Source organism: Rhineura floridana, chromosome 9, assembly GCF_030035675.1.
Source record: "Rhineura floridana isolate rRhiFlo1 chromosome 9, rRhiFlo1.hap2, whole genome shotgun sequence".
Classification (NCBI taxonomy): domain Eukaryota; kingdom Metazoa; phylum Chordata; class Lepidosauria; order Squamata; family Rhineuridae; genus Rhineura; species Rhineura floridana.
Genome location: NC_084488.1, coordinates 124001232 through 124026137, shown reverse-complemented (window position 1 = coordinate 124026137; position 24906 = coordinate 124001232). Strand labels below are relative to the sequence as shown.

At 42.2% G+C, this 24906-nt stretch overlaps 1 protein-coding gene across 1 annotated transcript; it reads left to right on the top strand.

Annotated features, from left to right (window-relative positions):
* Nucleotides 1-14347: 14347 nt before the first annotated feature.
* Nucleotides 14348-24394, top strand: LOC133363696 (C-type lectin domain family 4 member F-like). Its single transcript, XM_061582963.1, has 5 exons — nucleotides 14348-14370; nucleotides 16888-17060; nucleotides 21640-21800; nucleotides 22522-22625; nucleotides 23674-24394. The coding sequence occupies exons 1-5, from the start codon at nucleotides 14348-14350 to the stop codon at nucleotides 23846-23848; spliced, it is 636 nt and encodes a 211-aa protein (XP_061438947.1). The 3' UTR covers nucleotides 23849-24394.
* The last annotated feature ends 512 nt before the right edge of the window (nucleotides 24395-24906 follow it).

Here is a 24906-nt window from a genome sequence, read left to right as displayed (position 1 = left end):
GCCCAAATTGCCATTTGCCTTTTTTTGCAGCCATATCATGCTGTTGGCTTATATTCAGCTTGTGACCAACAATAATTCTAAGATCATTCTCACATGTAGCATTGCTGAGCCAAGTATCACCATCTCATAACTGTGCATTTGGTTTCTTTTTCCTAGGTGTAGAACGTTGCACTTATCCCTACTGAATTTCATTCTTTTTTTTTCATGCCAATGCTCCAGTCTGTCAAGATCCCTTTGAATTTTGTTTCTGTTTTCCAGGGTATTAGCTATCCCTCCCAATTTTGTATCATCTGCAGATTTGATAAGCATCCCCTATACCTCCTCATCCAAGACATTAATAAAAATGTTGAAGAGCACTGGGCCCAGGACCGAGCCCTGCAGTACCCCACTCATTACTGTCCCCCAGTTTGAGAAGGAACCATTGATAAGCACTCTTTGAGTATAATTCTCTAGCCCTCATTTGCCTAGCTTGCTTATCAGAATATCATGGGACACTTTGTCAAAATCTTTGCTGAAGTCAAGATATATTATGTCCACAATATTCCCACAGTCTACCAGGGAGGTTATCTGAACTTTTGTTACCCCCAACCTGCTCCTGGAACATCTGCCCTGCTGAGTTCTTTGTTGTTGTTGTTATGTGCCTCCAAGTCGATTACGACTTATGGCGACCCTATGAATCAGCGACCTCCAAGAGCATCTGTCGTGAACCACCCTGTTCAGATCTTGCAAGTTCAGGTCCGTGGCTTCCTTTACGGAATCAATCCACCTCTTGTTTGGCCTTCTACTCCCTTCTGTTTTTCCCAGCATTATTAAGCTGAGGACTAGTGGAACTTTAAGTGCAATGGAACCTTTCTGGCAGCTGAAGAGTGCATTTGAAGGGAAATGATGCTAACCTGATTTCCAGACCAGCAAACCCTGGGCCGGCTCTGGGCACTTCCTTGGGAGGGCTCAGGCTGGTGAGACAGGAATAAAAGGAAGTCCCTGTGAACCTTTTCCTGGCAATAACACTGAGAGCAACAGGTACATGCTGTAACTTCTGAGCTGGGGTGGCAGACTGTTTTCTTGTATTCTTATATTGCAATGTTGATCATGCTAGTTGCTAATTGATATGTTTTAATTGTCAAATTGACAGTTTGTTTTATGAAGACTTTAAATATTATAATGTTCATGTAATTAAACTAAGTTGGATTTGTTAGATTGCTGTATTTTGAAATGATGTAGTATTTGATTGTTACTGATTATAGTGATGTGTATTTTTGTTCTGTTGTGAGCTGCTTTGAGCATGAAAAAGTGGCACACAAACTTAAATGATGATGATGGTAAATAATAATGATAAATAATAATGTTCAGTTCCTTTCCTAATGATCCCTAGCATGGAATTTGCCTTTTTCACAGCTACTGCACATTGGGTCAACATCGTCATCAAGCTATGCGCTACAAGTACCCCAAGGTTTCATTCCTGGTCAGCCGCTGCTAGTTCAGACTCCATGAGCAATATCTGAAATTAAAGTTTTTTGGCCCACATCACTTTACACTTGTTTACACCGAATTGCCAATTTATCTCCCAGTATTAGAGAGGTCCTCTTGGAAACATACCCTGCAAGGATTCAAAGGCACTGGCTGTGAAGATACTGTGCGGCAAAAGCCAGCTGTGGGCAGTGAAGGTTGGCTGTGATATCACTAAAACACCCTGCAACACAGAACTCCTAAAATAGCTTTGAAAACATTTCCAATTTTGAAAAATGAATGGATTGCAATAATCACATTATTATTATTGTTGTTGTTGTTGGATTTATATCCCACCCTTCCTCCCAGCAGGAGCCCAGGGTGGCAAACAAAAGCACTAAAAACATTAAGACATCATAAAAACAAACTTTAAAACACATTAAAACAAAACATCTTCAAAAACGTTACTTAAAAAAAGCTATCAAAACATTTTCTAAGATTAAATTTTAAATTTAAAAAAAGAAACTTTAACATATTAAAAAGCAATTCCAACACAAATGCAGACTGTTGGCCAGGGCCTAACCTGGCCGCCCACTGGTGCCAGGCCTGAAGGCCTGTGGCTCGGTAGTAGACCAACATTAGAACGTGCTATGATCTAAGGGGGAGGCCTGCAGGGCTGGCATCAGCTTGCAGTTGGCCCTCGGCAACCAGACTTCAGGGGCCTTTGGCAGCGGCAGTGGCAATACCACTGGGGGCTTAAATAGGCCCAGCCACATCAGTGAATTAGTGTCCTGTGCACGGACACGCCTTCCATCAGCCAAGATGGTGGGGTGCTGATGCCTCCACCACCATCTTGGATTATGGCAAGCATGTGCATATAGTGTGCTGTCACAGCACCACAGGAAATTGTGTGGCCAGACTGCACTGGTGGCAGGGAAGTTTGCCTGGGAGGGTGCCTGCTACTCCACGATCTGCACCAGCATTGTTGTGTGGGCACACGTTCCACAACCCAGTGCTAGTACAGATTGCAGAGTGGGAGTTACATCCACCCAGCCCCAGCAGCAGGGGCCCCTCTCAGTGCCAGAGGAACTTGGCCAGGGCCCAACCTGGCCGCCTGCTGGTGCATAGACCAACTGCTTTGTATGCAGAAGATCCCAGGTTCAGTCCCTGACATCTTCAGAAAATGCTGGGAGAGACATCTGACTGCAGTCCCAGAGAGCTACTGCTAGTCAGTGTAGACAATACTGAGCTGGATGGACAAATGGCCTGGCATAGTATAAGGCAGCTTCCTATGTTCCCATACCGATTCAAATATTGTCCCAGCCACAAACTCCCTAAGCGGCTGCACTGCAAAAGTGCGAGAGAGCTGCGCTCACAAAAGCAATGGATCCTTCATTGTGACTTCTCTTGAAATATAACATAGAATCATAGAATCATAGAATAGTAGAGTTGGAAGGGGTCTATAAGGCCATCAAGTCCAACCCCCTGCTCAATGCAGGAATCCAATCTTCACCCACGACCCAATCTTCACCCACGATGAGCGGGGATGGTCCTGCTCCACTTTGTTTCACATGGGATGCCAAAGACTGCTGCCTCCCCCCTGCCCATGCCATCATAATCCATCTTGCCTCTCTGCTGCAGGTGTGCTGGTGATTGTGAATGGTGGCTGGGGAGAAGAGGCAGCCAATCAGCAAGCAGCTTGAGTCACAGGGCTGTTGAATGCACTATGTTGAGAGGGCAAAGAAAGTGAGTAAGGCAGGAGGAGGAAGGCATAAGACAAAATGGGAAACCAAGGTGAGAAGTGGTGGCAGGGATCAAGTGAATGATTCAGAAGAACAGCAAGGGAAATACTTGAATGGTAGCCTGGGTGGGAATCCTAAGGGGAGCCAGAAGCAGTAGGTGGTCACCTAGTGGTCACTTGTGCTGCAGCAGGCTATCTAATGTTGGGTAGAATTGCACAAGCAATCCCTGAATATTTAACCTCAGCCTCCTACTATGGGAGCTTCAATTGTTCCCTTCTGCCGTTTTCACAGTTAACTGTTTCATCTGAGAACTTCTAAAATGGTTAAAAGCTGCCAGCAACTGCTCCCTTTTGAGTGTTCTCTTGATTTTTTTTGTAAACCACTTAAGAAGTATTTTGTTCACGTAAGTGGTATATAACAAATAAATACAAAAAAATGTATGAGTTTCCTCCTGTGACTCCTCACCTTTGCGTCAGACTTGTCTCAATCCCCAGAATTTGACACAGCATCCACCATGAATAGGAGGAGGTGCAATTGGCAGTTGTTTACTACCACTACACTGGACTGCCTTCAAGTCGATCTCGACTTATGGCAACCCTATGAATAGGGCTTTCATGGTAAGCGGTATTCAGAGGGGTTTACCATGGCCTCCCTCTGAGGCTGAGAGGCAGTGACTGGCCCAAGGTCACCCATTCAGGATTGTAGCGAGACAATTTTCATTGGGTGGGCAGGGACAAAAATTGGGGGGGCAGAAGAGTTGGTGCATCAGCCACTATAAAAGAGATTTCTGGGGGGGAAGTTTTCTAAGGTAATGACAAAAATAAACCCTAATTTTTGCATTTTATTAGGAACTATAATTTGTGAAGTTTACATAAAACCAAATCAACTTCAAATACAATATTTTCCACATGCAAAATAGTTATGTAAACTAAATAACAGTTACTAAGAAGTAAATGTAAATTGTGCAAGTCATCCTACCATAATGATCTGAACTGTTAATAAAGTCTAATGTGCTGCGATTTCTCTGAAGACTTGCAGAGAAACTGTTCATTCGGAATTCTTTCAAATACGTTACTTTCAAAAGCCAAGATTATAAAGTTTGCAGCCTGAAGACAGCAGAAGAAGTCAAGCTTAGAGATGACCTGGGGAAAAAAAAAAGGACACATACAGGAAGAGGAAGGAAGGCCACAAAGGAAGAGTACAGACAGGTAGCTCAGAATTGCAGGGATGGCGCTGAGCTGAGGTGAGAGAGAGATGCTAAAAGCAACAAAAAAGCTTTCTTCAGGTACATCCATAGTAAAAGACAGAGAAAAGAAACGGTGGCACAGCTACTCAATGAGGAAGGCAAAATGATAACAGATGACAAAGAAGAGGCAGCAGTGCTCAATTCCAACTTCGGCTCAGTCTTCTCCCAAAAGAGGGTCTATGACCCTCCTGGGAAATGTGAAGTTGAAGAGGCAGGATTGCAGCTTGAGATTGAGAGACAAACGGTCAAGGAATACCTAATCACTTTGAATGAGTTCAAATCGGCAGGGCCCAAAGAACTGTATCCTAAGGTACTGAAGGAACTGGCTGAAGAACTCTCGTAACCACTGTCTATTACGTTTGCGAAATCCTGAAGGATGGGTGAAGTGCTAGACGATTGGAGGAGGGCTAATGTTGTCCCCATCTTCAAAAAGGGCAAAAAAGGAGAACCTGGGAACTACAGATCAGTCAGCCTGACATCAGTCCGTGGGAAAACTCAGGAGCAGATTATAAAGCGGTCAGTCTGTAAGCACCTTGAAAGCAACGCAGTGACTACTAAAAGCCAAATGGATTTATCTCAAGAACAAATCCTGCTGGGCTAATCTTATATCCTTTTTTGATTGGGTAACCTCCCTTGTAGACTGTGGGAATGCTGTGGCCATAATATATCTCGACTTCAGCAAAGCTTTTGTCAAAGTGCCCTATGATATTCTGATTAGCAAGCTAGCAAAATGTGGGCTGGATGGAACAACAATCAGGTGGATCCACAGTTGGCTACAGAATCGTACTCAAAAAGTGCTTATCAGTGGTTCCTTCTCAAACTGGGGGGGGGTAATCAATGGAGTTAGTAAAGTGACATCAGGCTTCCTGAGCCTTGGAGAGCCAGCTAACTCACCTCTCTGCTTCTTCAAAGGTCCTGCCCTGGACTCAGCTAGGCTGCTGCACAGTCTAGGCCCCAAAGCCTAGGCACGCCCACAAGATGCATGAATAACACCCACCACTCCAGAGGCTGGTTGAACATTACAAGGGAGGGGGAGATGCTTTGGAGAGCATCACAATACTCTTTCCTGCCTTTTGTTCTTCCAATTGCAAAGCCTTAGGTTTGCCAATTCCCTCCCCCATCCATCAAGACTTATATTTGCTGTGTTCGCATTCCCTTGGTAACTTCGCCCTGCTCTTCTCTTTGGATACCTAAACTGTATTTCTAAAAGTTCAACTGAAGTTTTAAGTTACTGCAATGCTAGAAATTTGGGGACTGAAGAAAAAATTCATTTGGGGAGGCAGAATTATCATTTTGCGGGCAATGCCTTCATTTACCCCCCCCCCATCAAAACACCCCTGCTAAAATTCCTAATAGGCAAATGTCAGGCCTAAGGATGAACATGTTCCTTGATCTCATGTGCATTTCCTTCTTGCCTTTCAAGTCATCAGAGTCCCCATGTTAGGAGGAAATGACGACAGGAGAAAGTTCCAGAGAGCTGGGGATGCCCGGAAACAATCAACAGCACCAGGGAAAAAACGCAAGACAGGCATTCCTGCAAAGCTCATATGGGTCGTTATTGGGGTCTTTTCATTCATCAGCTTTATCATCTTTATTGTGTCAGCCGTTTTTTGTAAGTTCAGCTCTACCTGGTAAAACATACCCTCTTTTTACCTCTCCGTCTTGTGTGTTGCCACTGTTAGATCTTAGAGGGTTTGTCTGAGGCCATGGGTGTGGAATCGGATCTTGGGTTGCACCCCTCTGGGTGGGCCACTTTGACTGGGGTTGGGGGCCCGGCCTCCTGTCAATCACATCACATCACCATTTCTTCATTTGTCGTGCAGCTAGCTAAATCTAACTCAAGTATGGCTTGACGTCACTGCCTATCAGTTGAAAGGTAGTGACTTCAAACCCTGGTTTTTGCAGAGGGTAACTGTGTTACAGAGTGGCACAGCTGATCCAGTCGGCTTGAAGTCACTGTCTATTAGCCATCCCTCTCTGAGACCTTCTAGCAATGGTACTGTACCAGAGAGAAAAGGGGCCCTTTTGCAAAGGCAAAAAGAGGTGACACCATCCTCTCCCTCTGCTTATGAGATTGGTGGAGAGGTTGAAACCTTCCAGTTCTCACTGGTGCAATTAGGATCAATGGTGCCATCTGCTGGGATCTATCTATCTATCTATCTATCTATCTATCTATCTATCTATCTATCTATCTATCTATCTATCTATCTATCTATCTATCTATCTATCTATCTATCTATCTATCTATCTATCTATCTATCTATCTATCTATCTATCTATCTATCTATCTATCTATCTCCCTTCTCTGTACACCATCCATCCATCCATCCATCCATCCATCCATCCATCCATCCATGTGTCTGTCTGTCTGTCTGTCTGTTTTTTAATTAATTAGTTCTTAAAGAAGCCAAATTGTTGGAGGTCTTCAGGGGCCGCCAGAAATATTAGCTACCTCTGCTGTAATACGTAGCCCTCCCTCTTTAATGCATATGTCTGTCTGTCTGTCTGTATATTACTGTTGTGCATTATTGTGACAGCCCATTTCCACTGTAATACAACTGAGGAGTTGCTAGTACATCCCTGTTCTCCAGCACCGTTGCCAAACATTGGGTGACCCTATTCCTCCAGTGTATGGAGCAGAGGCTGAGATGTTAAGTGACCCTTTTTTTGCCAGAACACTTTGAAATCAAACCGTGTGGGCAAAGGTGCCGCACTTTGCAAGCTTCAACGATCAGCAGATTGTCTGCACTCGCAAACCTCAGTGTGCAAACTGCACTGCGAACAGGACTTTGTAGTTCCCACGGATTAGCTGATTGGCACTGCCGGCAAATAGCTGCATCTTTATCTGCCCATATATGACATCAGGTGTATGGCAGGTGGGTGTGGCATGGCCAAAACAGCCTCTCAGGGCAAATGGTGTAGAAAATGGGGAGAAGGGATGCTGCTTTGTGGTACAGTGTACAATTAAGAGACGTTAAGTAGAGTAAATGCTGTCCTTTAATGTCTCTGCATCATCTTGTTTTAGTAAACTGCCCTAGAAGCACCAGTGAAGGGCAGCAAATAATGTTAGATTCCCTCCCCCCCGATCTCTGAGCAGCGAGAGGTTTTGGGAGTCCCAGTGCATCCCTTGGGTTTGGTATTCTGGGATACAAGGTTTATTTGCACATATGGCTGGGCACAAGATGGAAGGTTCACAGTATTAGCCCTCCAGGAGATCTTGCTGTCTCATTAAGTTGCTCGGGGGCTCCCCAGTTCCACTGACCTCTTACAGAAATCATCTCAGGGGTCTGTGTTCCTTTCATTCTCAGTTTCCAGACCACCTTCCAAACGAAAGGTTAGTTTGCCCCCTTCACCTGGCCAGAGAGAGGACAAATGGATGAGCCACTCCCCACCTTTCGTCCCCATTCACAAAGGTAGCAGCAGAGCTGATAATAAAACAGGGCCTCCTTGAGAGATCATTCAAATTCCCTCCTCAAATCCATATTTTAAACAAGCAAGCAAGGAAGGCTCTGACTTCATTCCCTGGTATCTCCACTTAAAAGGCTACACTGCTTGTAAACACTTACTTGAGACCTTGAAGCAGGGGTGTTGATAAATACTTAAGACTGGACTTTTAAGGAATAAAACTTTATGTGAATAGATACACATTTAGATGAACTTTCAGAGGGAAAAACAAACACTTTCTCTTGCTGTCAGGGCTTACTCTGAGCTATGGGGTGCCATCAGGATTTTCTGAGCCTGGTACACTGTATATGGATTGGTCCCTGTGCATATAAAGATGGCAAGTGGGTTGTGTCTTACTGACACGGCACTTTGCTGTACACCCAGCTGTCCTGTAAACAAAGTTTCAAAACTTTGTTTAAAAAAAGGTGGGGGAACAGGCAGGAGATTCAGGCCCAACGCAAAAGACCCCTGCCTCAGATCCATGTGCCACCCCCCATCACCCATGCTGTGAGAAGCTCCCCTCCTGCAGTTGAAGGAGACAGGCCTGGGTTTAGTGGACTAGTGTTCAGACTCTGTATACAGCAGGTTCTTATCTTTTCTCTTTAAAAAAAAAATAGACTCTGTAGAGCAATACAAATTCAATACAGATTCATATAAAATATGCAAAGATATCTGATAAGTCAGGTGCGTGGAACTTTTGGCCATCCAGATGTTGTTGAACTACAACTTCTGTCATCCCAGCAAGCATGGCCAGTGGCCAAGGATGATGGGAGTAGTAGTTCAGCAATATATGGAAGGCCAAGGATCCCCTATATCTCTTACAACAGTAACAGAAAAAAATGATAGAGCCCCTCAGTACAGTCAAGTTATTAAAAATATATAGATTTCTTCTTCCTCTCCTCCTCCTCCTCACTTTCGTTAAAAATAATATACTCCTATTTCCTGTTATAAATATTATAAAGCAGCATTATACCTGGCATTGCTCAGGAATTCTAAGAAACCTTTAAAAAAGTACAGTTTTGACGAAGAGATTAACCTCAAAGCCTATTTTTGTTGGGACGACCAGATCTCATTAATTTATGGGACGAGGTCCAGCCGACGAAGGTGGGACGGATTTTCAACAGCAAGCTCTATCTGTTAAAGCGAACGTTCATCTTATCTTCTAAGAGAGAACGCACTAACAGGCAAGCACCCTTCTTTCTATATTTTTCTTTTACTTGACTTAAATTGTTGCTGTTTAAAAGAGATTTGCCAGATTGATCGGTTTTTGACATCTCACTGGGGAGCCGTAACTTCTCTCTGTTACGCACTAATTAATAGCTTATCTCTGTTTTTGTTGCAAAAAGCTGTCCTGGATTTGCATTCTAAAGATACACACAGAAGAGGGATTTCTATTCCAGATTTTTATTTTGAAAAATATTATACTGTTTTGAGACTACTCTCTTTTTGGTCTATTTTATTTTGACGAATCTGTTTCTTGACGATTGCCATTAATTGCTTCGATCCTGGGAACTGCATTTTGTTTACTTAACTATTGGAGAGATAAGGCTGTCTGCTCTGTTTATACTGTGATGTCACCAAGTTTGGAGTATTAACCCAATTGTTGCTGAAATAAGAAGTGGTTTTCCTATATTTTTCTTTTAAAATGGCAATTAAGAAAGTGGCTGAGAATCTGGAAATAACTATGTTTCAGAGAATAATGAATGAGATTGAGATAACGAAAATTGAATTGAGTAAAATGAAGCAGGAGATTAAAGATATAAGGGTCCCTGTGAGAGAGGTGACCCTGGAAGGGGTCCCTGTGAGAGAGGAGACCCCGGAGATTGGAATAGGGGTCCCTGTGAGAGAGGAGACCCTGGAGACTGGAATAGGGGTCCCTGTGAGAGAGGAGATCCCGGAGATTGGAACAAACGTGGAACAGGAACAAGATTTGGAGTCTATGGACTTTAGAAATAAAATATATTGTTTGGAACTCAATGTTATCTCTGAAGAAATTAATGAAGATTCTAGAGATAAAGTTATCAATGGCATGGATTATCTTCTGGACTGGAATGATGTGATGGAGCCCAATATAGAGAAAATCTATGGAATTAACTGCAGCCATGTGACAATGGAAAAACTTTTAAGAGATGACCCAGTGTATTTTGAAAAAAAGAACAGAGATATGATTTTACAGCAGTATTTCAGCAACTTATTCAGAATGGATGGCAAGAAAATATTTGGGATAGAGGTAATTCCCATCAGACTCTTATTATATGACTATGGCTTTGACAGCAAGATTATTATGGAATACTGATAATGGAAGATTGGATATTGAAATTACTGGACTTAACAAGACTACTGAAGATGGAAGATGGAAAATGGAACTAATAGAGATAATAGAACAATGGCTACTGAAATTACTGAACCTAACAGATTCTGATGTGATGGATTAATTGAAATGTTTATTTTGACTATGGTTATGACAATAAGATTATCATAATTAGTAATGAGATGGATTAATCGATATGCTTATCTGGAAAAAAAAAATTGATAGATATATTTCTTAAAGAATTGAAACCTCTCTTTGACTTTTTGTGGAAAGAATAAAGTAATGTTTATGAGATTTGATGATTAAGTAAGATAACTACTGGAGGAAAGTGATTTTATAATATGACTTAAGAGACAGGATTGCTATATATTATAGACTTATAACTGATTTGATCTTTGACAAATGGGAAGTCAATATTTTACTCTTTATTTTTTATTTTTGTTTTTTTTTTTTTTCTTCTTTTCTTTTTTTCTTTTTGTTTAACTATTTTTGATTTTGTTTTTTGTCTTTGAATGTTTTATGATTTTGTCTTGTATGTTTTATGAAAATCTGAATAAAAATTATTGAAAAAAAAAAAAAAAAAAGTACAGTTTTGAAATGTTCTGTCTGCCATCTTGATTCAAAATGGAGCAATTGTATCCAGAGACAAAAATCTGCTCCTTGATCACAGGAACCATCATGCAAAAAATTGTTTACAATATCTTAAGAGATGCCCATAGCTAACAGACAAATGGAAGAGTGTCTTAAATAAGATTAAAAAGAGGAAATTATTTATAATGATAATAGTCACAGGTTAAAATGATAAATTATATTTTATGTTTAACATTCTAGATCCCCTAGTAGTGAGCGTGGATTAATCAAATTCTGCACTTTATCATTCTAATACATAATAAACAGACTCCAAGTTTCTACAAACTGTCATCTGTCTGTCTTCTCATACCAAATTTGTCAACTTGATCATAAAGGCCATCTCCCAGACATTATAGTCAGGTATCATTAGAAGGTGATGTAGGATTTTTTCAGTTTTGACAAATTAGCATTTTAGCTGCTGTTAGCAAATTAAATTATCTGCTTGAAATGTTTATGAGGATGTTTGTAAAGAGAGGGGTGCAAGTTGTCAGATATTTTGGGATATTGTAACAGCTTAAAATTAGGCAGCTGGAAATCTTAGCACCAACTCTTGTTCTAATAATTTTTAGATGCTAAGTACACTTCAGAAAGGAACAGCCCTCTTGAAGAGTCATTGAAAACACTGAGAAGTACAATGGCAATTGGACTCAATTCTCCTAACTTTGCTTATCAGGATCGTAAGTGAAAGGTCAAGAATGATTTACTTCCGTTTGGTTTAGAAATACTCCATCCCTTCCTCCATTTTCCATTTTAAAAACATGTATGACTGAGGGGAAAATGAGGGAGCCACCTGAAGGCATAGCAGATAAGACATAGAGATGGAATCTCGGTTAGATTTTATGGGAAGTACATCACCATTGTTTATCCCCCATGGCCCAGCACAATATTTAAACAAGAATAATAGGACTGCTGAATATCTCCTCTGCAAAGAATCTAATATCCATTCCCATAAACCTCTGCTAGTCTTCTACTGTTTCCTTTCATTAATATTGTTAAGGACCCCCATCTCTTTCATAATTAAACCAGCATCCTCCTGTGCTTTGGGCTCAGCTTCAGTGTTCTAGACCACAGTGTTTCTCTGTTCTAATTATTAGTGGATGCAGGTAACTGCTCTTTTTGGGATGCCCACTTTTTCTGGGGTGGGGGCTGAGTTGCTTGACAGATACAGGATCAGGTGGTCCATACAGATAACTCAGTAGGCCTACTGTTGAATGTTAACGCACTTTTGTCTCCTCGGTTTACAGTTTGACATGGGGTCACAAAGTTTCATCAACAAGACATTTGTTACTCTTTAAGATGCCAAGGATTCTTTCCTTTTAAAAACATATGAAGGCCTGTCTAGGCCAGCATCCTGTTTGCCAAAATGGCCAGCCAGATGCCTATGGGAAGCCAACAAGCACGACATGAACATTTAGAAGCCTTCTCTTCCCAGAAACTGGCATTCAGAAGTAATATATATTCTATCATCATAACTAGTAGCCATACATATCCCCCATCTGTCTAATCCCTGTTTAAAAGCTATTTATTTGGGTAACCAATCAATACTAGTGATAACACACCAATTCCCTTAAATATTAGATAGGCCCCATCTCTGTTATCTTTTCAGCACCTGTTGAAGACCTTCCTCTTTCAACAAGCCTTTTACGTTGAGACCTTATTCCAGTCCACATGTGTGTTGGAATTGCTTTTTAATATGTTTTTAACCTTTTCTTTTTTCTTTTTTAAGATGCCTTCCAAGCTTTAAAAAAAATGTTTTTAAAGATGTTTTGTTTTAATGTATTTTAAACTCTGTTTTTAGGATGTTTTAAAGTGTTTTTAGTGCTTTTCTTTGCTGCCCTGGGCTCGGGCTGGGAGGAAGGGCGGGATATAAATTAAATAATAAATAAATAAATAAATAAATGCCGCAACACTAATTGGGTCTTTCAATCAGGTTTTGAATTTGCTCAGCAGCATTTCAGGGTAGAAACACAGTCACTGTTCTTCTGGTTTCAGTACATCTCCACCTCTCTCTCCTGAAAATGGGGGCACATGACTCCAGTCAAACCTCACACCTTTTTACTGTAAAAACCAGTGGGAGCAGCTTGAGTGGATTTTTTAAAAAAGCCATCTTCAAAGAGATATCGCAACTGATTGGCAGATCATCCTATTCCCCCTCCAGGTGTGGCCAATAGAAACACTTTGCTGTAGGTGACTAGTGGGTTCACAGCCCCAGGGAGACAGGGAGTAAAAGCATAACAAGTGATAATCACAGACTGAGTATTGTAACTGAAACAAATTGATCAGTTTATTGGTGTACTAAGCTTAACTGTATTATATCCTTGTGACTATGGTTTTAATATTGTATTTTAAATGGTTTCAACCACCCTGAGATCTTATGGTGAAGGATGGGTAATAAATTGAACCATTAATAATAATAATAATAATTTTGAAGAAAAACAATGTAAAGCAAATTAAATATTAAGAAATTTAAAGAAAGCAAAGTAACAAAGCAATGTGATGTAAATTGCATAAACTAATCATGTTAGTTGCATTGACAAAGCAATCAATTACAGATATTAACATAGGGCTTATCCAGCTTTTAATCCACCTTTTCATATTGGAATTGTCTGTTGGTAGTCCAGACCTGACTGCTTTGTGCTTTCTTTGTACTCCAGTCAAACTATTTCTTCATCCATACTTGTAGGTGATCCCTTTTTTGTTTACAAACTCTCCCTTGTCCTTCCTCCCCTCCCAGCACAGAGAGTGTTGCTGATAAGCTTAAATCATTTGGAAGACCGGTGGTGGAGCCAATGGGAACCTAACAGAAGCAGGAGGCATGGAAGGAGATTTAGTTAGAACCACCTATGTACGATAATTCAAGGCAAAGCAACCACAACTCCCTCCTTAGATCGCTTTTGCTCTCATTTTCTCAGTATAGCTTGTATGAGAAACTGCAGATTAAGGGAGAGGAAAGTATAGGAAGGTAATGATTGGAGGCCAACATCATATGGAAGAGGGAGAATTAATTGAGACAAAAGGGGCTTACATTGCAGTTTAAATGGAAGTATGGATGAGCCCATAGTCTCCTAACTTCCAGTTCGGGGCAGTAGGCCAGGATCTTGTGGCCTTCAGCTTGGCAAAAGCAGAGTTGGATAAACAGCAGGTAACAGGCAGCATGGAAAAAAAGAGGGAAATAATGATTCTCTGTACATTTTTTATATTGATCAGAAACTGGACATGGGGGAATGAACTTCCCCATCTTTTGCATTAATTACACGGTAGCCCCATATAAGACGGAAGTGGCTGGTGAAGTCGCCAGAAATAAAATGGAATTCATGGAGAGTTTAGTGGACGGAGAAAGGGGAGTATCTGAAAGCGAGGATCCACCCACCCAGCAAAAACGTAAAAGCAAAGCAAATCTATCTGGGAAGGGGGATAGTGTAATTGGGACCCCTGCTTCTTCAGCAAGTCTTTACTCAAGTCAACTGTAACACACTCCAGTACTTGCTTTCTAAAACAATGTTATGGTTTCACTCTTGTTTTGGCTTCATGGCTGTTGGCCTTTCAGATAGGTAACATTTCATTATGGCTGACAGCATGACGTTTCCTTCTAATCCTGTCATTCTTCAGGATGCCAGAGTCTCACATAGTAATCAGTGAAGCCTAGCACTAAGTTCCAGGTAGCTTGCACAGAAATGAGATAGAGTTGTACATTTCATCCATTTTTGGTCTATCGTGGCTGCTCTACCTGAATATTTCTTGTTTCCTGCAGTTGTTTGTTCTGCTTCCTAGCAGGGTCCAGATTAACAACAGCTGAATTCTCCATGAATTTGTCTGATCCTCTTGGCAAGCAAGAGCCACATCTAGTGTGACTAAGGGCCTGTTCACACGGCAACTTAGTGAGATTGCATCCCCGTTTAATTCGCATGGTTCACATGATGTTGCAGGCAAACAGAAGCTAGGATGTAGTTTCCCCCTTTAAATCCTCATTAAACCAATCCAGGGATACTGCGAAAAGTGAAGGAAAAACTGTCTTCGCTTCGCAGTGTTGCTCCATGTAGGCGCTTTGCTGGGTGGGTGGATCCTCGCTTTCAGATACTCCCCTTTCTCCGTCCACTAAACTCTCCATGAATTCCATTTTATTTCTGGCGACTTCACCAGCCACTTCCGCCTCCTTCTCCTACATCAGAGCTTGCTATAGCCTTCCTCCCCCCTGCTGTAATACGTTTTGTGTCAATTGCACCCTGATGCTCTGGGCTTCAGCCAGGAGAGGTGTGCAACTTAGAAGAAGAACCTGACAAAGAAAACCATTCCCCCCCCACTCTAATGTCAATTGCACCCCGAAGCTGTCAGGCTTCAGCAGGGAGAGGAATGCAATTCATAAGAAACACTGACAAAAAAACCTTCCCCTTCTCCATTAGCGATAGCAATACACCGGAGCGAGTAAACATGTAAATTTGGGGGCAAGGGCACAAAACAGCGACACCTTCCCAGAGTAACGCCGACTAGTGTGAACAGAAAACAGTGGATATGAAGGTAGCAAGTGTGGACCTTGCAAATCTGTCGCAATGGGAAAATGTGTGTCTTTACTACTTCTTTTAGCTCCCATGTGAACAAGCCCTAAATCTCACCAGGCAAGGATCAGAGGGAAAACTATTAGTACAGGCCATAGCTCAGTGCTACAGCATATGCTTTGCATGGAGAAGCTCCCCGGTTCAGTCACTGGCATCTCTAGGCAGGGCTGGGAGAGGCTCCTTGTTTGACACCTAGAAGCCACTGCCAGTCAATGCAGACAGCACTGAGCTAAATGGACCAATGGTCTCAGTTGTTATAAGGCGGCTTCCTATATTCCAATTGTTGTTCTTCTGTGCCTTCAAGTCGATTACGACTTATGGCGACCCTATGAATCAGTGACCTCCAATAGCACCTGTCATGAACCACCCTGCTCAGATCTTGTAAGTTCAGGTCTGTGGCTTCCTTTATGGAATCAATCCATCTCTTGTTTGGCCTTCCTCTTTTTCTACTCCCTGCTGTTTTTCCCAGCATTATTGTCTTTTCTGGTGAATCGTGTCTTCTCATGATGTGTCCAAAGTATGATAACCTCAGTTTCATCATTTTAGATTCTAGTGACAGTTCTGGTTTAATTTGTTCTAACACCCAATTATTTGTCTTTTTTGTAGTCCATGGTAGGCACAAAGCTCTCCTCCAGCTAGGCTTAGGGCCTGAGACTGATCCTGTATCTTTAGGAGAAGAGAAAGTCAGCCAAGTGCAGGTGTTCTTGCAATTCTCCCTTCCCCCTGCACAACTTTTAAAGATACAGTACAGAAGACCTCTTGGAGGCTGGGCCTGGCAACCAAGAGGTCTTCTGTATCTTCAAAAGTTGTGCAGGGGGAAGGGAGAATTGCAAGAACACCTGCACTTGGCTGACTTTCTCTTCTCCTAAAGATACAGGATCAGTCTCAGGCCCTGAACCTGGCAACCCTACCTCCAGCACCACATTTCAAATGAGTTGATTTTTCTCTTATCCACTTTTCTCACTGTCCAGCTTTCACATCCACACATAGAGATCGAGAATACCATAGTCTGAATGATCCTGAGTTTGGTGTTCAGTGATATACCAAACTCCAATACAAGGCCCTTAAAGATACATTGAATATACAGAAGGAAGTGGGCTTCCTGCATCAGAAATATTAAGACGCTGACAGTTTTATTTTCTATTACTTCTCTAATAACCAAGATAAGGATTATTTTAAGTATCATCTCTGCCATGATCCCACTTGCCTGCTTTCTTTTCTTCCCGCTGCCTTCAGAAATGTGGCAGAGGCATGTTCAAAGAAGGCGTGTTTGGCTCCTGTGGTATTGATGTTTTGGTATTTTGTCAAAATGCTTCTGTTCTGGTGGGCCTATGTCTTTAGAACAGCGGCAGAAAAGGTTTCCTCCCTTTATCTGACTTTGATTCTGGCTTCTGTGCTGTTGTTGTTCTGCTTTAAGATATTGCTTTAAGCTCTTGATTGTTTTTATTGTCATCGGATTTGGTTTGTATGTCTGCCCTTAGTTTTGTAGCTTCCCTGGGCACCCCACTTTGCGAGACTGGAAGGCAGGAGACAATATTTAAACAAGCTATGTGTGGAGTGCCTGGGAGTGAAGGAAATCCTAACTTGGGGAATTATTTTAGACCTACAGGTATCCGAAGAAGTTGAAAAGTTGTCAACCCATATAGAAAATTCCAAAAAGGCCTACAAAGAGCAGAAATTAAAATACCGTAAGTAGCCAAGTTTCTACATATGGTGCCATGGCACATTTTGGGAATGTAAAGATGAGCAAATCTATGTGAGTTGAAATGTAATTCTGTTGGATGCTCCAACTGCAGAAAGGAAAAAGGACACTCCTTCAGCTGTCACCAAGATTTAATGCCACCTTGAATGAAAGCTTAAACAGTGGTATGTAGCATTGGTTATGAGAACAAAATAGCAAGGTCTGGGTTCAAATCACAGCCGCTAGGTAGTATGCAGCCTTTGGTAGGCCCCTCTCTCTCCGGGTCGTTGCATTCTTCCCTTTTGTTGCCACATCCCCTGCTCCACTGTTTGTTTATTGGCTGTGCACTAGGAAGTACTTTATGTAATTCACATTCTTTATAGGCTGGTGGTTTGTTATTCATTGACCTATTGGCTCTGCCTTGGAAAACCTATCCACTGCGATCTCTCCACCTCCTTCCTCCATGAAAGTGACTGTATGTGGAGCCATAGCTCACTGGAGTAGCACAGTGTTTTCATACACAAGGCCTCACATTTGATCTGTGGTCACAAGGAACCCCCGGAAGAAAGAGCTTGGAAGAGACATCACTGAGACAATGGAGTGTGATAGCCAGTCAGAACGAGTGGTCTAAGGTAGGGATTTCCAGCCTCCTTGGGCAGATGGGCACATTTCGATTTTTGAGAAAGTGTTGTGGGTGCTCTCACAAAATTGCTGCCATCGGTGGGGATATGCCAATTCACAAAATGGTTGCTGTGGTATGGGTGCATGGCCAGCCACAAAACACCCATTTCACAGAGGCAAAAGAGATGACTCAGAAATGAATGCTGTACTGTATTTGAATTGTATTGGATATTGTTTTGCGATTTATTTATTTCTTGTATGGTTTTTTCAGCTTTGCATGGTATATTGTTTTGATTTTTCTTTTGAACTGTTATCTTTATTCTGTACATGTTTTTGAGATTTTTTTGTAAGTTGTTTTGAGTTTCATTTTGAAAAAAAGCTACTCTTACTCCTACTGCCACTACTGATGATGATGACGACGATGATGTGGTGAGGCTAAAAAACAAACAACGTGACCAAGAAATCGAGTCCAATACTGTAATCTTATGTATGCTTAAACGGGAGTCAATCACACTGATCTTAGTGGGACTTACTCCCATCTACTTCTCTCTCTCTGGGGTGGTGAGAAGCAAAAGAGGACAGGGGGCTTCTGCCCCATTGATGGCTGTGTAGAAGAGGGAATTACAGTAGGTATAGCTTATGTGACAAGTTTTATCTGCTGAAATTGCTTCTTCTACACAACCATTAAACCTGCACGAACTGATTCCCTCCAGCACATATCAATTTCCTATTTTCATCTTCTCTCTCTCCTTCCTTCCTAAGGCTGCAGTCCTACACTTAGATAGACATTTGTTCCATTGACCTCAGTGAGAGTTACTTCTCAGTAGACCTACATAGGATTGCTCTGTCCACCCCACCCCCAGTACATAGGGATGCAAGAAGGCAGTAGAATAATAGAATAGTAGGTTGGAAGGTGCCTATAAGGCCATCCAGTCCACCCCTTGCTCAATGCAGGAATCCAGGTTAGAGCATCCCAGACAGGTGGTTGTCCAGCTGCCCCTTGAATGCCTCCTGTGTTGGAGAGCCCATCACCTCCCTAAGAACTGGTTCCAGTGTCGTACTGCTCTAACCGTTAGGACGTTTTTCTCTATGTTCAACTGAAATCTGGCTTCCTGTAACTTGAGCCCATTATTCTGTGTCCTGTGCTCTGGGGTGACTGAGAAGAGATCCCGGCCCTCCTCTGTGTGACAACTTTTCAATGTACTTGAAGAGTGCTGTCCTATCTCCCCTCAGTCTTCTCTTCTCAAGGCTAAACATGCCCAGTAATTTTGTTCCTTCCTGTGTTCATCACAATTAACACTCTTCTGAAGGAATGCTCTCGATTTCAGAGATTTCTAATAAATGGAGAATCTCATCTGAGGCTGCTCACTGCTTTAGTATGGTCTTGGAAACTGGAGAAGGAAGGAACCTGGCAGCGGGGTACTCCTTCAATTCAATCTTGTATCCTTCCTTGACCCCCTGTAGGATGCACACCTTAACGTGGTGAGGGGTTTGAGAGTGTCAAAGAAGCTGAGAGCAATGCCTTCAGGAGTCTAGACCAAGAGGCTAGACTCCTAGCAGGGGCACCCAAGGCAGAATGGTCAAAGCTGAAACACCAGACTAAGATGCATCCAAACTCAGAGGAAGGCAATGGTAAACTACCTCTGAGTATCTATTACCACAAAAACCCTATGAACAGAGTATCCAAAATGCAATATGAGATAGTGCTGGAAGATGAGACCCCCAGATCAGAAGGCACTCACCAAGCTACTGGGGAAGAAGAAAGGACAAGTACGAGTAGCGCTGTGACTAATGACGCAGCTGGGTCAAAGCCGAAAGGAAGCCCAGAGGCTGATGCGCACAGATGCAAAAGGAGAGTCTGGAGTTGTATGACGCACACAATAGGAACATGGAATGTGAGAAGCATGAACCAGGGAAAGTTAGAAATTGTCAAGCAAGAAATGGAGCATGTAAGACAATTATGTTTGGGAAAACAGAAGGGAGTAGAAAAAGAGGAAGACCAAACAAGAGATGGATTGATTCCATAAAGGAAGCCACAGACCTGAACTTACAAGCTCTGAACAGGGTGGTTCACAACAGATGCAATTGGAGGTTGCTGATTCATAGGGTCGCCATAAGTCATGATCGACTTGAAGGCACATAACAACAACAACAACAACAACAATCCTTCCTTGACCATTTGTAGCACCCTTCTGTCCTGAGTGGTGTACTGCCACCGACGGTAAAATTTGCTGAGTCTCCTTCCCACCAGTAGCAAGGGAAGAGAGTCAGAACTGTTGTTGTTTTGGATGGCGAGATTGATTGGCTTTGTTATGAGAGAAAGATTTTTATTTTATTTTATTAGAGAATGATTATTGATGGGACTTTTGCTGGAATCTTGGTCAGTTCCATGAGGGGTGATCATTTCTGAAATCTGTATCCTTGAAAGAACTGGGAGGTAGCAGAAGATCACCTGTAGAAACTTCTGCCACCTCTTCTCTGAGAGAGCATCAAATTCCCTTATCTTTAGTGTTTATCCTTAGCACTGTATTGCCAAATAGCTTCATGCCGCAAAAAGGGGCTGAGGCCAGATTTTTACATATGTTTTCAATGTTTGAAAGTTGCTTTGAGTTCATTTTTGGAAAAAAAAGACTTCTTATCTGGCAAACAGCAGGCAAGTTTAGCTGCAGCACGCTTGTGCAGTGAGCATTCATGCCCACCATCAAATTATCTCCAGTTGGAGGATTGCATGTTGGGTAATATTATGGTGGGCAGCTATCACACATTATTTATTTATTTATTTATTTATTGTATCAAACATGGGGGCCAGGTGGCTCCCATTCAGAAGTGCAATGACTATATCACTTGTCATCCAGTGTGTCCAATCCAGGGGCCAGGTAAGTGAGTGGTTACACATGGTGGCAAGTGTAGTGGGCAGGGGCTAAGGTTGGCGAGGGGCTTTCTGAGCTTTCTGAGCTTGTGGGTTCTCAGCCAGTGATTGATCTGGGTGATAGCTGGCACCAGACCTGGACCCAAATTAACCTGTCCATTCCATTAACTTGTGCTTGGGTCCATTCCAAGCTCCAGGTCTCATGGCATTCCCAATCATGTAATTAGGAACACAACAAGGCTTGGAGGTCTCTGCAGCTTTTCCCTCTTGCAAGCCCCCTGCTGCCCTCTTTCCTGAAAACATACCTGGTGGCAGTGGTCATGAGAAGGGCTGAGGGAACAGCATCTCAGATGCTGGGACCTTGGGAATTGCAAGTTCCCAGGGCTCCAGGATCCTTGTATGCACATGAAAGCTTTCCCAGGCCTTGGGCTCCCACAGGGCTGCTGCTGCTTCATCATCAGCTTCTCATATAATTAGCTTAGAAATTAAAAATGGTTGAAGGTCACAGTCCAAATGCTTTCATTCCAAACGTTTCCTGCATTGCTAATATACTCCACGGGCATGCTGCCCTTTCTGGGCAGAGCACAATAGTGAAGTGGGATGCCAGGAGTTGAAGAATTTTCTAGGGAGGAGGCACTGGTGTCCAACAACGTGAACAGATGGGATATTTCCTAGGTGAGGTGATGAAGGAAGCAAGGATCCTGAAGGTTTCCGCCTGTCATTACAGCTGTAGAAGACCAGCTGACAGCAATTCAGTTCCAGTTGCTTTTTTTGTAAGTAGCCTCTGGTCTTGCTGTGAATGGTGTCTAGGAAATTGAATTAATAATAGTTATGCAGAGAATTTCACATCCACATCCTTGATCATGACCCTTCCCAACCTCAAATGTGATTACAAATGTGATTACAAGTGTGGATTGGATTATCCAATTTATCTCTAAAACAACCCTTTGAGGTAGGCCAGGCTGAGAGGGTGACTTGCCCCAAGACATCCAAAATGCCTAAGGGGTAAGCAGGGCTTTGAACCCAACTGTCCCCAGTCTAACATAACACAGTGCCAGTTACATTGCAGTATTCTCTTTGCATTCATTCCTCCTAGAATCCCTCTTCAGGAAAGTCACAAGATCTGTTGCTGGCTGGAAACTTTTTGGGAGGAGTCTCTACTACATTTCAAATGGGAAAAAGACCTGGTATGATGCCGAGAACTTCTGCATGTCCAGAGATTCCCACTTGGCCTCCATCCTAAGTGACGAAGAACAGGTTCGTACTTTCTTCTTTCTCTCCTGTTCTTTGGGGTTCCTCAGCAAAATGTCCATCCACTCTGGTGCCTATATCTTTCTGTTCATATCTGTTCATTTTACCATCACATGCAAATACTTTATGACTTCTTGCAAGCATTACTGTAATTGCTTCCTATCCACACATCACAAGCCCTTGTGGTATTCATGCAGTGGTTGCAAATTGTGTCCCAGACAGTATTGAGGTTCCATGAAAGCTTATGAGAAGATCCTCAATTAGAAGGTCAGAAATGACAGACAGACTTCTCGGAAAGGCACTTGTCCCTGAAAGGCACTGCTGACCTTTTCCTAAAATGTGTCATCACACAAGAATGTTGGGCACATTCTTAAGCACAAGTCCATTGCACATGGGGTGATGTTGAATCCTAGTAAGCGATGGTGGGGCCTCAGTGTGTGCACATCCTAGAACATGCCCCAGGATCTTTTGCAAGCCCCAGAGTTTTGGTGACAGATGTGGTTTTATGACAGAGATGTTGATGTGGGAAAAAGATCCTTGAAGGTAGAAATGAACTGAATAGTTTCTGCAAGTCATAAAGCCCATATAGTTTCTTAGGATATAACTTACCTTGTCAAGGATTATGAACTTCAAAAAACAGGACATAAAGAAGCCCAGGCTGTTACCTCTTTATTGCTGTAATGTAGCTGAATTTGACTTTATGTGAGGTTGTTCTTCCTTTCTGCAGAACTACATCACTTCTCAGCTCAGTCATCCTGCCTGGATTGGCCTTTCAGATGAAAATGAAGAAGGCAACTGGGAATGGACCGATGGCTCCAGATTTATAACACAGTGAGTCCCCAAAGGTGCTAGGGAATTGTTCTCAAGTGGCCAAGCAAAAGTTAAGTAGTCTTGTAGAATTTGCTGTACCAGAGCTTGGAAAAGTTACTTTTTTGAACTACAACTCCCATCAGTCCCAGCCTGGGGCTGATGGGAGTTGTAGTTCAAAAAAGTAACTTTTCCAAGCCTAACACAGGAAGTGTGTCCTGTGCCACATACAGGATCTCTAAAAATCTCTGGACATTTCTGTTACACAGCCTCACATGTGTACCTCACTAGGGCCACCACTTTATTGTTTCTCTCAAAGCCCACTTGGCTCCTTCCCAGGGAGGGGGCAGAGAATGATGATCAGGTATAGAAGACATTCACACTTGCCTATCACAGTGTCTCTTCCAGCATCACCCACTATTTGGAAACTCCCAAGGGCCAAGTGCAGTTTCCCTGGGGAAAAGAGGAAACAGAAGCCCCTACCATGAAGCAGATTTTGTGATTAAGAGCCATTAAGTGAAGCAGACAAACCCTGGCCTCAGGGAACAATTTGTCAGGAAGTTCTTACCAATCTAGAGTTTATTTATTATTTATTAGATTTATTAGTCTCCCATCTGGCTGGTTGTCCAGCCACTCTGGGCAACGTACAGAATAAAAACATACAAATACATTAAAACATTAAAATCTCAACAGTAGTAATAAACCTATTTGGTTTGATTTATGTTTCAGTGTGATTTTGGTGTATTTGTTTGTAGTCCTAGGCTCTTTCCGGGAGCAAGGATGAGATATGAATTTAATTAATAAAGCATAATAAATAAATATTTCTCTCCCTGCAATCTTAGTTTTTCCAACTTGCTGGTATTTGGATTGTTAAAAAAATAATAATATAATATTATTCTTGAATAATATTCAAGAATGTGACCCTCTCCCCTCATAGTTCCCAATGCGGTACAGCCCATTCTACCCCCATGGGACTCACCACCACTTGGTCCCTCCTCAATCTGGTGCTTTGGTAGACATAGCCTCTCTCTGCCTTTTCTGGGTAATGAAAGTGTTTCCCCCCTCCCCCCAGGTATTGGTCTCATGGCAAACCCAGCGACTCAAAGCACTATGGAGAAATGGAGCAAGACTGCACCTCCATCGTGCCCTCATCTAGTGAACATAATTGGAATGAATCTGAATGCCATGAACTTCACAGATGGGTTTGTAAAGAGAGCCTAGATGTTGAAGAACCACACAGCTGGTGAAATCTGTTACCTTGTCCAACATTAGAGTGAAGATGGAACATATTTCATTTCAGTGTCCAATTCCATGGGAAGTCTTTTCTTAAAGTGCTCAGGTGACAGAACCGTTAATCTAGTTTAACTGTGCAAACCTAACTTCTGCTATGCGCTTGAATCCCTCCTGCGAAATAGTGGCACTCTGGAGACACCCTCAATTATATTTCTGCTAAAAAAGCTAAGGCAATCTTAGGATGTACTAACAGGAGCATAGTGTCCAAATCACAAGAAGGAATAATTCCACTTTATTCTGCGCCATCAGACCACATCTGGCGTAGGGAAGGGGGAGAATTTTGCTAAAATCAAACTTGTCACCGGGCTATCCTATAGTTTGTACGATAGCTATCTTTGTGGATCAATCTGCAAGCTTCTGTCGCTTTTCCCAATAGCACATTAAAAAACAAACAAGCACATTGAATATATATATATGTAATAATTTTTAGACTACTTTTTAATTTATGCAAACCTATGTATGTTAAGCAAACCTAGAAATTGTTCTGTACAACACAACTTTCATTATCCACCAATTTACTTTATCTTCCAAAGCACGTTGAGAAACCGGTCATCACATTATCTCTGATATATTGCCTTTATTTCCATTTTAAGAAAATGTGTTTTTCTTTGCTGTTGTGTGACCAGGCGTGGTTTCCAAAGAGGGACAGTCAATGACATGGAGTCGCACAATCCCCCAATGGGATTTTCAGATCCTTTAGTGTTGATAACTCCCTTACGCTAAGGCTCTTTGTTTCCTTCTCTTTAAAAAAGACAGCATGAATGAGCAACTGAGACACTCCAATTGATGGAACAACTCACTGATTAGGTTCTCAGTTTCATTCTCCAATTTACTTCTGTTACTTCAGGCAAGCTAAAAAAACAATCAAGCCACTCAGCCCAGAAGTACATTAGAAAAAAATGACACGAAGGCATTGGAGGGAGCAGGAGGGAGAAGGAAGATTTTTTTTAAAAAAAGAAAGAAAAGAAAATGGTGATAATTGTTGTGTATTGATGGTAGATCAAGCAATATC